The 17,268-nt window shown below is 38.3% G+C and overlaps 4 protein-coding genes across 4 annotated transcripts; all 4 read right to left on the reverse strand.

The window, feature by feature from the left end:
- Window positions 1–243: 243 nt before the first annotated feature.
- Window positions 244–6,514, reverse strand: LOC125221485 (wall-associated receptor kinase 2-like). The gene is made up of 7 exons (XM_048123606.1): window positions 5,797–6,514; window positions 5,299–5,652; window positions 4,235–4,627; window positions 3,156–3,674; window positions 2,538–2,888; window positions 1,682–1,870; window positions 244–1,563 (listed from the first exon to the last, which is right to left on the reverse strand). Exons 1-7 carry the CDS (start codon window positions 6,512–6,514, stop codon window positions 368–370), a joined length of 3,720 nt encoding a protein of 1,239 aa, XP_047979563.1. The 3' UTR covers window positions 244–367.
- A 254-nt stretch (window positions 6,515–6,768) lies between these two features.
- Window positions 6,769–7,662, reverse strand: LOC125221486 (wall-associated receptor kinase 4-like). The gene is made up of 2 exons (XM_048123607.1): window positions 7,056–7,662; window positions 6,769–6,870 (listed from the first exon to the last, which is right to left on the reverse strand). Exons 1-2 carry the CDS (start codon window positions 7,647–7,649, stop codon window positions 6,769–6,771), a joined length of 696 nt encoding a protein of 231 aa, XP_047979564.1. The 5' UTR covers window positions 7,650–7,662.
- A 1,396-nt stretch (window positions 7,663–9,058) lies between these two features.
- Window positions 9,059–11,159, reverse strand: LOC125224203 (wall-associated receptor kinase-like 1). The gene is made up of 3 exons (XM_048127562.1): window positions 11,102–11,159; window positions 10,412–10,588; window positions 9,059–10,291 (listed from the first exon to the last, which is right to left on the reverse strand). The coding sequence occupies exons 2-3, from the start codon at window positions 10,536–10,538 to the stop codon at window positions 9,171–9,173; spliced, it is 1,248 nt and encodes a 415-aa protein (XP_047983519.1). The 5' UTR covers window positions 10,539–10,588; window positions 11,102–11,159; the 3' UTR covers window positions 9,059–9,170.
- A 1,106-nt stretch (window positions 11,160–12,265) lies between these two features.
- On the reverse strand, window positions 12,266–17,028 carry LOC125221487 (wall-associated receptor kinase 3-like). The gene is made up of 3 exons (XM_048123608.1): window positions 16,446–17,028; window positions 13,568–13,951; window positions 12,266–12,798 (listed from the first exon to the last, which is right to left on the reverse strand). The coding sequence occupies exons 1-3, from the start codon at window positions 17,026–17,028 to the stop codon at window positions 12,266–12,268; spliced, it is 1,500 nt and encodes a 499-aa protein (XP_047979565.1).
- Between the last annotated feature and the right edge of the window lie 240 nt (window positions 17,029–17,268).

Below are 17,268 nucleotides of genomic sequence, written 5' to 3' on the forward strand. Positions count from 1 at the left end.
GTCGATTTTGTTGCTAAAATATGTTGTGCTGAATTTCTTCTTGTTTCCAAAAGCAGAATAACAGATTTTTTTGATCTCTTTATTCCAACATCTGTCGTTATACTTCCGCTCATTTTCATGGTTTTGAACTACTCTGGATTTCTCTAACCAACGAGAGATTCATGAATCGGTATAATGTGTCAAAACCACACTGATAGATAGCTGGAAGTATTTAAGAAAAAACTTGAATACAGAAACATGTAATTAAGTTGATCTCTTTTTACTTCACATATTCGACATGGGACAACTTACACATGAATATCTCAACATAACAGAGTTCACAAGTACATACAAGAGCAAATATATAGTAGTATGATTTACGAGAAGTTTAAGTTGCGTGCATTAATGGATGCGCATCTGAGGACGAAGGAGAGAGACTCTTGTAACTGGCTGTCCATGAGTATTCAATATCTGAAAATGATATAGGCTTAGCTTCAAAAACTGTCTCATCCTCAACTTCTTCTTTCACATTGGAGCAAGACATTTGGGATATCCTATAACTTTCCAATTCTGTAGAAACTTCTTTCATTGTTGGTCTCATTTTCCCTTTCAGATTCAAACACCTTTGTGCAAGCCTCGCAACTAAAAGCACCTCTTCCATCCTACCTTGCTCTAAAACTTGAGGATCTAAAATTTTGTCAAGGCATTTTTCTTCCATGCATGTAAGAAATCGTGTTGCTAGGCTTCTGTCATCATCTGTTTTCCCCATAGATATCGCCCTTTGCCCGGTTAGGAGCTCGACAATAACTACTCCAAAACTATAAACATCACTTTTTTCCGTGAACTGACTCGACTGAAAATACTCCGGATCTAGATATCCGAACGTCCCTTTAACCAGAGTAGTCAAATGAGTCTGATCTGCATTAATTGACCGTGAAGTTCCGAAATCCGACACCTTGACAACATATTTTTCATCTAAAAGGATGTTACTAGACTTGATATCTCGATGATAGATAGGCATAGAAGATGCATGATGTAAGTAGGCCAGAGCGCCTGCTATATCTGATGCGATCTTCAAACGCATGCTCCAAGAGATTGGAAATTCATTATTTGGATCGTGAATGAGCTCAAAAAGAGTCCCATTTGGCATGAATTCGTAAACAAGCAGAGGAACCTCGGTCTCTAAGCAACATCCCAACAATTTGACCACATTTCTGTGATTGATTTGCGACAGTATCACCACCTCATTTATGAACTGTTCCAGTTGACTCTCCTCGACCAACTTTGCTTTCTTGACCGCCACAATCTTACCATCCGACAACATTCCTTTGTAGACCGTGCCTTGCCCTCCGCGTCCAAGAATCCGACTTTCATTAAAGTAATCAGTAGCAACCTCCAGCTCTTGTGAGGGGAAAACTTTTGTTTTTCCGAGTGCACCTTCGTTGGTTTGCTGTTGTAGCAGAAGACCACCATTTCGCTTAAAGAACTTCTCTTTAACCATTTTTTCCTTTCTCTTTTTGAGCATCTTATACAACCCAAAGCACATAAGGAGGAATAGTACAAAGCCTAATGCAGATCCAATACCTAAATGTAAAATTTACTCTCATCAGAACATCCTTTATTGAAATTTTTTGTAATAAATGATGATATGCATATAATAGATTGTAATATGCAGTGGTTGATTTTAAGGTTGTAATGTTACCTGTCAAGATTATGGTCTTGGTATTGGATTGTTTGTGCTTAATACAGCCACTTGCATATTCCTTTCCATCTTTCTTCCCATCACCATAAAATCCTCTTGGACACACACAGGTAACAGAACCAGGAGTATTGGTGCAACTTGAAATTGAATTGCATGGATTGGTTTTAACATCACCACATTCATCAATATCTACTAGGCCCAATAGCATCACAAGAAAAGCATCATTCTGCATTACTTATCATTATCTATATAATTTAACATGAAAAGTTGCACACTAGTTTAAGTATAAATACTCTGTAAGAGTCCATTATCTAACATTATTTATTATTATTACTATTATAAAAAAGTGGGCTAGTAATCTTAAAATATTTTTTCAACTTCCCTGAAGTTGAGCGTTAAAAGAACTCAACCATGAATTAATTAATTCAATATGCATGCCTTGTAGTAGTATGTTTTAGTGTATCAAGATTGGAAAATTAAGTAATCAAGTTATATGCAAACTCAATACAATTTCAGAAATAGAACGAGTTATAAAGGCTTGTCCAAATCAAATTACACGAATAAACAATTCATAATTATAAATTTCAAAAAATAGAAAGTATTGATGTGATACTATTTTATTGCTAATATTTTTTTCAATTTTCCTTATTTCTCATTTTATCAACCAAAGAGGAGTGACAATGAATAGCATATAGCCATATACTAGTATAGGGGCGTCAGTTTGTTTTGACACGGGTTTTAGGAAATTGGTTGGATAACTTAATTGTGTAACGAGCGGAAACTAATATAGTTGACGCCCCTAAAATCTCACTCCTCCTAATAAGTTTAGAAGCAAAAGAAAGGGGAGAGTACTAACCTTGGCATCCCTGGTAAGGATTGCCTTGGTATCCTTTCAAGCAGACGCAGATGTAACCTCCAACATTTCCTTCAAAATCAACACAAGTAGCATTGCCCTTACAACCATAAGTAGTTGCATTTGTTTTTGCTACATTGCAATTCTCTTTCCCAATCCTCCAATCTAACACCAAAACCGGCTTAATATAATTTTCCTCTATGAATGGTGCAGTTGAATTACTAAGATATTTCAACGGGTAACTAAAATATGAAGTCTTCTTCTCTGCGATGTAAGCGTAGCTGCAAGGAAAAAGCTTCCTACGTAGCCATTTCCCACTTAAGTCTGTCAAATTTGCTTCCAGGTAAGTTATCCCTGCATATTGAGAAATTCAATGATTCAGATATATGAAATGCACTGGATATTTTTTTAGTCAATTAAGAAGGGTAATTTGTGTTTTTAAAGGGGTCTTCAATTTTAGTGTAACAACTAAAATTAAGGAACGCAAATGAAAGTGTTTTGAAAAAATAAGGATGATTTTTTTTTTTTAATTTCAAATTCTCCTAACATAGTAATTGCGTCTTCAAATTTGTATCCTTATACAATAAGTTTGTTTTAAGTGTAGTTTAAGGTGATAGTTACCTCTAGAAATGGGGGTCTGGCAACAGCCAATGGCCGTATCATACCGATCAAAACCTGTAGAAAGCATAGAGAATCCTGCGCAGGAACCGTAATTAGAGTAATCGTCAAGATCATTGGAGCTGCACGAGGCGGCGCAGGTGCCTCCTACAAAGCTTGTGTTGTTGGATTTTCCGTAGGCCACCGCCATGTCGTCGCAGCCAAAGGCAGTGAGCACGTTCTGCGTCGACAGTGTGAACTGAGTTGCTGTCAGATCAATGATCAAGCTCCGATTGTCTGACGAATTGTAGCAATTGAAAGCTGATTTGGGGTAATTGACCCTAATCTGGGTTAGGTTAAGGTCGTAGATTTCTGCATCGAGAGCGGAGAGGTATGCTTTGGGGGGGTTCGTCGAGGCATTGCAGCTGATATTGAAAGATGGATCCATGTAGCAATTTCTCCCAATTCCGAATGGATATGGAATCGATAAATTCCCACATTGATCCACCAAGCATTTGTGTTTAGGATCTCGTATGACGTCATCTAATGATGATAATGGTTCATAAAGAGTTTAGTATATATTTCACTGAAATATTATCCATTTAAAACACAAAGTTTAGTCAAATTCTAGTCCGTCTCATAAATTTTGAAAATGGAATATTAAATCAGGAAATTATACATGAATGGACAATTGAGAAATATTAAAACTTCACAATTTAATATTGGGTAAAGGTCAATTTTGGTCATAAACAGCCAAAATACGAATTTGGTTCAAAATATTCATTTTTTGAAAAACAAGTCCATAACAAATAAAAATGTCGTCGAAGTAGTCATTTTTTTTACACTCTTACGGTCAATGCTAATTGCACTGTGACATGACCGTTAGTTTTTTTACGGAACTATACACAAAAGACCACTTCAATAAGGATTTGATCATTTGTTATGGACCTGTTTTTCAAAAATTGAATGTTTTGGACCAAATTCGTATTTTGGTCATGTGTTTAGGACCAAAATTGACGTTTACTATTTAATATTTCAACCCTAATTTCAAAGTGACATACTTGATGATTTAATTGGCTATTAATCCTGATTACAGTGCATACCTTGGCATCCTCCGATGAGGTAAGCATTGCCCTTGTTTCCTTGAGAGCATTTGCAATGGTATCCATCACCATTAACAACAGATTTATCACGACAAATACTCGTATCTCTACATGCATAACTAGGATCATTGGTCAGCTGCTGACTGCAATTCTTATTCCCAATCCGCCATTTGAGCCGCACCACCGGAACCGGCGTCATCATCGTCTCCGTAAACTCATCCGAGAATGCCTTTGAGTTATTCTGTAGAAACTCCAACTTATACGAAAATACAGAGTGATTTCCACTTGCTGATGTCGCCTCTTGGATAAAGGCGTAGCTGCACGGGAAAGCTCTACTACCACCTACCAACACTCCACTTAGGTCGGTTAACTTTGCTTCTAGATAACTGCTGCCTGTAAATGTATAAATCAAGTTATAGATCGAGGCAGTCAAATAATAAAAGATAATTGAACGTGAGTCTCATTTTTGTATACTACTATTTAATTATAAGTGAAATGAGATTAGTAGAATATGATGACCATTTATGAAATATTGTAACTATGATGACTCCTAAAATGAGATGGACTAAGAGCACTCCCAATACTCCCTAAAAACTCCCTTATTTCTCCCTAACTCCTGCCACATCAGCACCACATCAGCACCAAAATTTATCCCCAGTTTTTAGCCAACTTTTAGCCAACTGCTCCAATGGTTTCTCCCTTATTTCTCCCTAACTCAACATTTCATTTTTACATCATTACTAATTTAATTGTTTTATTTTTGTATATAATAAAGCTAGCTAATTTAATTTATAAGACAAAACAAATAATAGTAATAAAGTTCGTTGTATTAAACACGAGTAAACATTACAACGACGAAAATTAATAAAAAAAAATAGTACAGGAATGGAAAAAAAAAATTCAAGGGCGGTGGGCGCGGTTTCTATTTGCCCACAATTCTTCGATCATATCGTGTTGTAGTGCTCGATGGGCCTCCTTTTGGTGTATGTCCATGAACGCCTTGAACCGTTCATGTTCGTTGTACGGTACACCCCGGCGGGCGGACTCGGACTCGGTTGAGACACCGTGACTCGATGATGCAACACTGGTGTCGTTGGTGACGTTGAGGACGCCTTCATGTTCATCCTCGATGATCATGTTATGCATGATGATGCACGCATACATGATGTCGGCAATATCCCCCTGGTAGTAAAAGCGCGTCGGGCCCTTTACCAGTGCAAATCGTGATTGGAGCACCCCAAACGCCCTCTCCACATCCTTGCGCGCAGACTCTTGCGCTCGGGCAAAATACTTTCTACTATCTCCGATTGGGCATCTGATCGTCTTCAAAAACACGGGCCATTGCGGATAGATGCCGTCAGCCAGGTAGTACCCCATGTTATGCACATTGCCATTGGCCGTGAATTCGATGGAGGGGCCTAACCCATTGATCCGCTCGTTGAAAAGGGGCGAGGAATTGAGAACATTTAGGTCGTTGTTCGACCCGGCTATACCAAAATAAGCATGCCAAATCCAAAGCCGTTGGTCGGCAACGGCTTCAAGAATGATGGTGGGATGCGTACCTTTGTAGCCGGTAGTGAACTGGCCTCGCCACGCGGTTGGGCAGTTCTTCCACTGCCAGTGCATACGATCGATGCTGCCGAGCATCCCCGGAAAGCCGTGGGTCCTCCAGTGCCAATCCAGCAGGAACTGGCAGTCAGCTGCGTCCGGCGAGCGAAGGTAGTGCCCCCCAAATATCTCTCGCACGCCCTGACAAAAATTCTTCAGGCACTCGTTGCCAGTCGTCTCGCCGCATTGCAGATACTCATCGAACATGTCGGCGGACCCTCCATATGCCAATTGTCGGATGGCAACAGTGCATTTCTGCAGGGGCGATAGACCGAGCTTCCCTGTGGCGTCTCGTTGGAGCCGGAACTCGGGGTAACGCGCGGACAACGCATTAACAATGCGCAGGAAGAGGGAGCGGCGCATTCTGAATCGGCGACGAAATACATCTGCCGGATAACGTGGTTCCTCAGCAAAATAATCGGCGAACAGCCGATCGTGCCCACCAGCGTGGTCGCGGGGGATGTATCGGCGCCGCCTGCGGATTGGCCGTTGGGGTGGCTGCTGCATTCGAGCAAGCTCGCTTTGTATGAAACGGGAGATATAGTTGTTGACTGGGTTGTTGGCGAAACCCGCGACATCCCATCCGGTGGGAGCGGGAGGTACCTCCTCTTCGGAAGAAGAATGAGATATCTCCTCGTCGGACCGAGAATGAGAAGATGATTCAGAATTCATTAAATATAGATGGAGAGAGAGAAAATAAATGAAGAGAGAAAATGGATGAGGATGAGGAGAGAATGAAGAGAGAAAAGGGATGAGGATGGGGAGAGAATGAAGAGAAGGTGTGTATTTATAGGGGAGTAAAAATAGCCGTTGGGTATTAAAAAAAAAAAAAATGCCGAAAATACGCCGAACGCGCCCTACAGTGGCCGGCGTTCACTCGGCGATAAATCGGCGTTAAAACGGGAACCGGCGTTAATTCGGTAGAATTAACGCCGGAAAAACGCCGACTTCTCCCCATTGCCGGCGAATACTCGGCGATACCCGGCGTTAAAACGCTGGTTTTTATCGCCGAGTGCATTGGGAGTGCTCTGAAATGCCAAATCAGGACTCTTAAAGTGGGACCGAAGAAATATAAAAAAAATAGGGTTATATGAACTCAAAACAAGATCATTCTTTAATTATTTTTCTAGTATGGTGATCACCTAAATCATTGGTGCTTAAATTATTTGTAGGTATATAATTGTTTAGAGTAAAACATAATCCATATAAACACCAAGAAATATAGTGAGAGAGGTTGAAAATGACCTCCGGTAATGCCGGCACGGCAACAACCATTGCCGAGCACCGTCAAGAAACCGTTATCGGGGCAGTAGCCCTCGCCGCCGGTGCAAAACGAGGCGCAGCTGGTCCCCGCCAAACTGGTACCGCCGTCTGTCTGTTGAGTTCCCAGCACCATATCGTCGCAGCCGATGGCGGTGAGCAAGTTCTCCCACGACAGCGTGTACTGAGTCCCTGACAGATTCAGGGGCGCACCGTGCTTCTCATATTCCCGCAAGCCATCGTAGCAAGTGGTCGCCACGAAGCTCGGGTACTTGACCCGAACGTAAGTTTCACTTATTTCGATCACTTCTTTATCAAGAATGGTGATGTACGCTTTTGGAGGATCCGTTGAAGTGGATGTTATGCAGCTGATGTTGAAGGACGGGTCGAGGGAGCAATCCGGCCCGATTCCAAATGGATATGGAATCAATAGCTTCCCACACCGGTCCGGGCATCCGGGTTTAGCCACCGGACCGGTCGAAATGAATGGCAGAAGAAGAAGGATGATCAAACTGATGAGGCCAACTGAATTTACTTGGAAAGCCATAATTTGGGAAATTTTAATGAAGAGGAGGAAATATGATCACTTGTGATTGCTTTTAAGTTGATTTTTCCAACATATGTGTGGTCGATGAACCACTGCACGTACAATCTTGCAGATAGAAGAAGAATTAAATTAGCTCATACTCGACAATTAGATATTCCAATTAAGTAGCTATCCAAGTTGATTTTTCCAAAATATACTAGTACTACTATATGGTCGATGAACCGAGTCAATCGGTCACAATCTAGTAAGCAATTCTACCAAATACATGTCCAAGTTTTTTCAACTGAGAATCAATAATTCCTTATCCTGGGATGACTCGAACCACAAATATATTAGATGGAGGAGAAGCGTAAACCCGAAACATGGGCAAACACGACGAAGACTTTCAAGTCAACTTCTATTTCATAGTATTATATACTCCTTCCGTTCCATAGTAGTGGAGACATTTCTTTTCGGCACGGAGATAAAAAAAAATTGTGTTAGGTGGGTAAGTAAAGAAAAAATAAAGTAGTAGTAGAAATAAAAAAGGTTGAGAGATGAAGAGAGAATAAAGTAAGAGAGAGTAAAGTTAGTGAGAAGAAATGTGTTTTTACTAAAAAAGAAAAATTTAATGATGGAAGAAAAATAAGAATATGGAAATAGTATGAACTTGTGATTGCTTTTAAATGGTTATGAATTATGATATACGCTGGAGTTTTATTAGAGAAGGAAAATTTCTACTCAGCCACTATGACTTTATGTCATATCTCATAAGTGACTTTTCTATTCACCAAGAAAGCAAAAAACACACTCTTAGTCATCAAAGTTGCTTTGTCCAACATATACGTGGTCCATGAAACACGGTCAGTAAGTTATAATCTTGTAAGAAATTCTATTGAATACTTATCCAAGTTATTTTTAAGAAATGAGAATTAATAATGGTTTGATTTACCCTGTGAAGACTCGAATCTCAAATTTATTGGATGGAAGAGAAGCATCTTACTATTGAGTAATGCTTCATCATTATTTAGTTTCCCAAGTTGAGGCCAATATCATCCACAAAGTGAATAACACGAGTAAACGCGACCAAGACTTCTCAAGTCAACTCCTGTTGTTTGTTCAATAAAATTAATCGAAAGCAATCAATATCAAAAGCATAATGGCTGGATCATCACTTGACTCATATATTTATTTTTTATCAGTATAATCTTTGTTGAGTGGTTTAACATAATTTAAGAGAGTTTGTCTATATATAATCATGTCATGTACAAGCTCTTAAAGTTTCATCTCATGATGGCTAGCTGGAAGTAATTAATAAAAAATTTGAGTATAGAAACTTGTACAGTTAAGTTGATCTCTTTTTATTTTACATTTTCGACACTAGACAGCTTACACGTGAATATCTCAACACAACAGAGTTCACCAGTACATACAAGAGCAAATATATAGGATTTACGAGATGTTTAAGTTGTTGCGTGCATTAATGGATGCGCGTCTGAGGACGAAGCAGAGAGACTCTTGTAACTGGCTGTCCATGAGTATTCAATATCTGAAAATGATATATGGCTTAGCTTCAAAAACTGTCTCATCTTCAACTTCTTCTTTCACAATGGAGCAAGACATTTGGGATATCCTAAAACTTTCCAATTCTGTAGAAACTTCTTTCATTGTTGGTCTCCTTTTCCCTTTCAGATTCAAACACCTTTGTGCAAGCCTCGCAACTAAAAGCACCTCTTCCATCCTACCTTGTTCTAAAACTTGAGGATCTAATATTTTGTCCAGGCATTTTTCTTCCATGCATGTAAGAAACCGTGTCGCTAGGCTTCTGTCATCGTCTGTTTTCCCCATAGATATCGCCCTTTGTCCGGTTAGGAGCTCAACAATAACTACTCCGAAACTATAAACATCACTTTTTTCCGTGAACTGACTCGACTGAAAATACTCCGGATCTAGATATCCGAACGTCCCTTTAACCAGAGTAGTCAAATGAGTCTGATCAGCATTAACTGACCGTGAAGTTCCGAAATCCGACACCTTGACTACATATTTTTCATCTAAAAGGATGTTACTAGACTTGATATCTCGATGATAGATAGGCACCGAAGATGCATAATGTAAGTAGGCAAGTGCCCCTGCTATATCTGTTGCGATCTTCAGGCGCATGCTCCATGTGATCGGAAATTCGTTATTTGGATTGTGAATGAGCTCAAAAAGTGTCCCATTTGGCATGAATTCGTAAACAAGCAGAGGAACCTCGGTCTCTAAGCAACATCCCAACAATTTAACCACATTTCTGTGATTGATCTGCGACAGTATCACCACCTCATTGATGAACTGTTCCAGTTGACTCTCCTCGACCAACTTTGCTTTCTTGACCGCCACAATCTTACCATCCGACAACATCCCTTTGTAGACAGTACCTTGCCCTCCACGCCCAAGAATCCGACTTTCATTAAAGTAATCAGTAGCAACCTCCAACTCTTGTGAGGGGAAAACTTTTGTTTTTCCGAGTGCACCTTCATTGGTTTGCTGATGCAGGAGAAGACCACCATTTCGTTTAAAGAACTTCTCTTTAATCATTTTTTCCCTCCTCTTTTTCAGCATCTTATACAACCCAAAGCACATAAGGAGGAATAGTAGAAACCCTAATGCAGATCCAATACCTAAATGTAAAATTTACTCTCATCAGAACATCCTTTCTTGACACATTAATTATCATATGCATATAAGAGATTGTAAAAGGTAATTTTATGAAGCGGTTGATTTGATGGCTGTAATGTTACCTGTCAAGATTATGGTCTTGGACTTGGATTTTGTGACTTTAATACAGCCTTTGCCATCTTTCCTTCCATCACCATAAAATCCTCTTGGACACACACAGGTGACAGAACCAGGAGTATTGATGCACATTGAATTCAAAATACATGGATTTATTGTATCATCACCACATTCATCAATATCTATTAGGCCAAATAGCATCACAAGAAAATCATCATTTTGCATTACTTATCAGTAAATCACATCTTTTGGTCGACTTCTGGTCAATCCCATAAGTTAAGAAAAAATTACTATGATTTAGATGACAAATTTCATCAACATTTTAATTTTATGGGATGATAGAGAAACGTGCAAGAGTTATGATTAACTTTTACTCCCTCCGTTCCATAGTAACGGAGGCATTTCTTTTCGACACAGAGATTAAGAAAAATTGTGTTAGGTGAGTTAAGTAAAGGGAGAATTAAGTGGAAAATGAAAAAGATAGAGATGAAGAGAGAAAAAAGTTAGAGAGAGTAAAGTAGGTGTGGAAAAATGTGTTGACTTTTACTAAAAAGGGAAATGACTCTGTTACTGTGGAACGTACCAAAATGGCAAAATAACTCTATTACTATGGAACGGAGGGAGTGTAAGTTATTGGATTGACTAGAAGTTAACCAAAAGTTGTGAAATAAAGCTAAAAGAGGGTGACTACTAACCTTGGCATCCCTGTCTGAGGTAAGGATTGCCTTGGTATCCTTGCAAGCATTGGCAAAGGTAGCCTTCACCATTTTCATCAAAATCAACACAACTAGTATTGCCCATACAACCATAAGTAGTTGCTTTTGTTTGTGCTACGTCGCATTTCTCTTTCCCAATCCTCCAATCTAACACCAATACCGGCCTAATATATAAATCTATTTGTTCAGTTGAGTTACTAAGATATTCCAGGGGGTAAACAGAAGTAGAATATTTAGTCTTCTCTGTGATGTAAACATAGCTGCAAGGGTATAGCTTCCTACGTTGCCATTGCCAACTTAAGTCTGTCAAATTTAATTCCAGGTAAGCTGTGCCTGCATGTGGAGTTTTTAGTTAGAGAATTTTATGATTTACTTATTAATGTTTTTGTCTGCTTACAGACAGTCTAATAGAGCACTATGTTATTACGAGAAATTCTTCATTGCTTTTTGTAATTGTATACTTATCATTTAGACATACAATTGTCTTTATTCGGAATGTGATGATTGAAATATTACTCGAACATTTACTTAGTGGTCTATTATGACTTAACACATGTTAGCTAACTTTGTGAGACATCCAGCTATATGAAATGCTTGATGTGTGTAGTGTGCTAGTGATGGGAATTCAATAGGCTTCGTTCGGTATCATGGAATTGGGCATGTGGAATTGGAATTGGAGCCTTCAATTCCAATTCCTCCCAATTTCACAATTTGAATTCCATAAAATTGCACTATGCCACACATACTAACACCAGCTTACACACATAAATGATAAATATACTTGGACACACACGCACACATGCCTGCGCGCACACACACCCACACATATACACACAGCACACATAAACACACACATATACACACAGCAGCTGCACGGCTGCAGATACACACACATACATTCACACAGCTGCACACATATACACTCAGCTGTGCAGATACACACACAGACACATACCTGCACACACACATACGCACAATTAAACACACCCTTGCACACACACAACACACACCTGCACACACACGCACATACACACATTGCATAATTTCTTTGAATTCAATTTCATATCAATTATATCATCGAATAAAGGATTTGGAATTGAATTATAATTCGATTCTTTCAAATTCAATTCCGTAGAATTACACTTAAAGTTTAAGGTGATGGTTACCTCTAGAAATGGGGGTCTGGCAACAGCCGGTGGCTGGAACATACCAATCAAAACCTGTAGAAAGCGTGTAGAATCTTGCGCAGGAACCGTAACTCTCACTATCATAGGACTGGGTGCACGAGGCGGCGCAGCTGCCGCCTACAAAGGTTGTGTTTTTGGATTTTCCATAGGCCACTGCCATGTCGTCGCAGCCAAGGGCGGTGAGCACGTTCAGCCTCGAGAGCATGAACTGAGTTGCTGACAAATCAATGATCAAGCTTCGGCTCTCTGACGAATTGTAGCAGGCGAAACCTAGTTTGGGGTAATTAACCCTAACTTGGGTTAGGTTAAGGTCTATGATTTCAGCGTTGAGAGCGGAGAGATACGCTTTGGGGGGATTGGTGGAGACATTGCAGCTGATCTCGAACGTTGGATCCATGTAGCAATTTGAGCCAATTCCGAATGGAAATGGAATCGATAAATTCCCACATTGATCCAAGCATCCAGGTCTAGCAACTGGTAGGGAATATGCTATAATATAGAAGAAGAAAGAACAGAAAATCTAATGATTAAAATATAATACTCCGTTCATCTCGAGTTCCACCATCTATTTTCAACACATTTTCTTAACATTTTTTAAAATCCATGTTGAAGAAAACTGAGACTCCCGATTGAAGAGAATAGTCATGTTTCATCAAAGGTTTCATAGAAATATAATAAATCAAGCTAGTGTAATTATAACTTCTTCAACTATTTACGTTAAACTCAAATGTGCGTTAAATGGTGTACTCCACCATTTATCCTTAACTCAAACTTAAAAGAAGTGTTCCCTATTCACTTACTCCCTCCGTCCGCCATTTATAAATCCATTTTTACTCTGCTCGAGTTTTAAGAAATTATTGACTTTGTGAAGGAAATGAGTTAGTAGAACGTGAGCTCCACTTTTATATATTGATTTTATAATAGAATATACCACATATGAGTATAATAATTTTGTTGAGTGGTGTGATTCACCTACCTAAAATAGAAAAAAAGCAAATGAGATTTTAAATCACGAACACCTCAAAATAGCAAAATCAGACATTTTTCCACGGTGGAGGGAGTACTTTTTATACTCATAAAATTTGTAAAAATGGTTTGGAATTGTTTTAATATAAATCCAAAGTTTATATTTTACTCCAACTCCATTTTGGGGTTTTAGTGTAGCATCAGATATACTACTCCCCACTGTTTTAATTAACTGAAAATTGGTTTTATCTGACTTAAATCTAATTAGGAAGAATTCATCATTATTACATACCTTGGCATCCTCTAGTGAGGTAAGGATTGCCCTTGTATCCTTGAAAGCAGCTGCAATAGTATCCTTCAACTTGATACTTATCAACACAAATACTCCTACCTCTACATGCATAACTAGTGTCGTTTGACAGCTGCTGACTGCAATTCTTATTCCCTATCCGCCAATTGAGCCGCACCACCGGCACTGGCGCCATCTTCGTCTCCATAAACTCATCTGAGAATGCCTTCGAGTTATTCTGGAGAAACTCCAATTTATACGAAAATGCAGAGTGATTTCCACTTCCTGATCTCGACTCCTGGATAAAGGCGTAGCTGCATGGGAAAACTCTACCACCTACTGACGCTCCACTTAGGTCGGTTAACTTTGCTTTTAGGTAACTGCTGCCTGTAAATATATAAATCAAGTTATAGTCTTATAGTTATAGATAGAGGCAGTCCTCCTACATGATCTGTTTAATGGATAGGGTTAAGTGAATCCAGAGTAAGAAAATTAAAGTTAGATAAGTACTTCATTTGTTCCACGCTAATTGAGTCGTTATTCTATTTCGGGAAGTTTCAAGATAACTGACTTATTTCTATTTTTGTGAAAAAAATAACTTTCTCTTTTCATATCTGGTACAGTGGTACATATAGAATTTATAAAATATCTTATCCCTATTAGTCTCAGTCCTTCATAATTTTGATCTTCTAAAGTGATGAATATAATGGCATATGCATGATATAATTTTGATCATCTGAATTTTGATTCAATAAAACATTAATTTGTTTTTATTATACACTAAAAGAGTAGGCTACCATTAAACAAACAAGATTTTTTTTAGGACACAAAAATTGAGACGCAATTACTAGTATTTGAATTTTTTTACAAATAAGCATAATTTATGATGCAAAAGAAAACATTCTTAAATTGCAAGAATTTTTGCTTAATACTTCTATTTGTGTACCTAATTTTAGTTAGAATACTAACAATAAAGACATTTCATGAAACGTTGATTATATAATTAGATACAGACATCAATATTCTTAATAACATTAAAAATTATCCTTAGCTCCTTTTTGTTGTTGTTCAGTGTGATAAAGTAGAGAGAATAGAATATAAAATGAAAGAATAAAGTAAGAGAGTAAGTAAAAGTAAAAAATATTAATTATAAATACTGTATATGGAAATGATTCGTCAATTATTAGAAAATAGATGGAGTTAGATTGCCCTGACGATATATTTGCAACCTTGAAAGTTGAAACCGTCCATTTTTGGATAGTGAATTATTATTTTGATTTTTATTAATTTCCTTTATCTGATTCCATCTGTCTTCATTATGTGTTCATGATCTATTTCCTCTATCCATAAAAATAAATTTTTTTTTTTGAATAGCAAATGAAGTAAAAGTAGATAAAGTAGGATGGAGAAAGAGAAAAGGTAAGAGAGGAGAAAAAATGAAAAAGTACGAGAAAAAATTTTCATTTTTAAAATATGACTATTTTTCTTGGATGGGAGAGTATTTTTTAAATATAATAATAATATGATCAACTGATCAATCATTGGTAGGGATGTCAATCGGGCCAACCCGTTCGGGTTCGGGTCAATCCACTCGGGTTGTCGGGCTATTTGGGTCCGGGCTATTCGGGTTATGAAATTTTCGGGCCATAAATTTTCAACTCTGACCCTAACCCGTCGGTTTCGGGCTAACCCATCGGGCTATTTGGGCCTAAGAACTTTAAAAAATAATCTCTTGTAATCAAATTTTTCTCAATAAAATGACTTTTATTTTTAATTATTTTTTTCTTCTTAGTGATAGAATCATATAAAATCTTCAAATTTTTCATAGTTTTCCTCAATAGTTGGGAGAGAAGTCTTTCATCTCAATCAACTATAATCTAAACAAAGATAAATTAATGTTAAATCGATTAATTTCAATTAAAACTTGTGTTCGTGTCATTATTTTAGCATTGGTCATCATTAATTATTTTAAAATTAAAAATCATATCTTACATGAATAATTATTAAAATGATAAAATATATTGAGATTTTGATGGATTAATTCTTAATTTTGGCGTTGATGGTAGTTAAACAATAATGGGAAGTGATGGGATGATGGAATAATGAGTTGAGGTAGAGTTGAGGTGGAACTTGAAAATTGATAATGTGGAATTGAGTATAAACGTGTAGAATGTAGATTGAAAAAGACTAATGAAGTGTGTCACGTGAAATTAAAAAATACAAAAAATTCCTAAAACTCAATATTTTTTAATTAAAAGTTGCAACCCGTCGGGCCAACCCACAACCCGTTCGGGCCAACTCGTTTAACCCGCCAACCCATTCGGGCCAACCCGTATAGCCCGTTTTGTATTCGGGTTATAAAATTACAGCCCTAACCCGCTCATTTTACCGGGCTATTCGGGCCGACCCACGGGTTTCGGGTTGAATTGACATCCCTAATCATTGGTGCTTAAATTATTTTCAGATATAATTGGTTTTGAGATCTGTTTTCTATAAAAAAATTTAGTATAAATCAAAATTGCAGCTATATTAAGTACTCCCTCCGTACCTTATTAAGAGTCACTCTTTGACTAGACACGGGTTTTAAGAAATGTAAAGAAAAGTTGGTTGAAAAAGATAGTAGAACGTGGACCCATTTTTTTATATTGATTTTATAATAAAATGTGAGTGAATTAAGTTAGTGGAATGTGAGACCTACTTACTATTTATGATAAAAATGAAGTGTGACTCTTAATTGGGGATGAACCGAAATGGAAAAGTGTGACTTTTAATGGGAGACGGAGGGAGTATCAAATATAATCCATAAAAAACACCAAGAAAGTAACAGAAAAAACCTACAAAGTAACAGTAGTAAAATATATTGAGAGAGCTTGAAAATTACCTCCATTAATGGGGGCACGGCAACAACCATTGCCGAGCACCGACCAGAAACCGTTATCCGGGCAGTATCCCTCGCCGCCGGTGTGATTACTCTCGCTGCAAAACGAGGCGCAGCTGCTGCTCCCCACTAAACTCCCGTTCGGCTGCTCAGTCCCCAGCACCATATCGTCGCAGCCGATGGCAGTCAGCCAGTTCTCCGACGACAGCGTGTACTGAGTCCCTGACAGATTCAGGGGCGCACCATGCTTCTCATATTCCCGCAAGCCATCGTAGCAAGTGGTCGCCACGAAGCTCGGGTACTTGACCCGAACGTAAGTTTCATTTATTTCGATCACTTCTTTATCAAGAATGGTGATGTACGCTTTTGGAGGATCCGTTGAAGTGGATGTTATGCAGCTGATGTTGAAGGACGGGTCGAGGGAGCAATCCGACCCGACTCCAAATGGATATGGAATCGATAGATTCCCACACCGGTCCAGGCATCCGTGTTTAGCCACTGGACCCACCGGACCGGTCCAAATGAATGGCAGAAGAAGAAGGATAATCAAACTGTTGAGGACAACTGAATTTACTTGGAAAGCCATAAATTGGGAAATTTTCATGGTGGAAGTAGAATAAGAAGAAGGAAATATGATCACTTGTGATTGCTTTTAATTAAATGGTTATGACTTATGATAGTATGCTGGAGTTTTATATAAAAATTTCTACTACTATTCAATTTGTTGGAAAAGTGCACTCCATATTCTACACAGACTTTGTGTCATACTGTAACTCTTTTAAGTCTTAAGTGACTTTTCTATAACTAACCTTTTAGTCATCACCAA

This window comes from Salvia hispanica, chromosome 4, assembly GCF_023119035.1.
Source record: "Salvia hispanica cultivar TCC Black 2014 chromosome 4, UniMelb_Shisp_WGS_1.0, whole genome shotgun sequence".
NCBI classification, from domain to species: Eukaryota; Viridiplantae; Streptophyta; class Magnoliopsida; order Lamiales; family Lamiaceae; genus Salvia; species Salvia hispanica.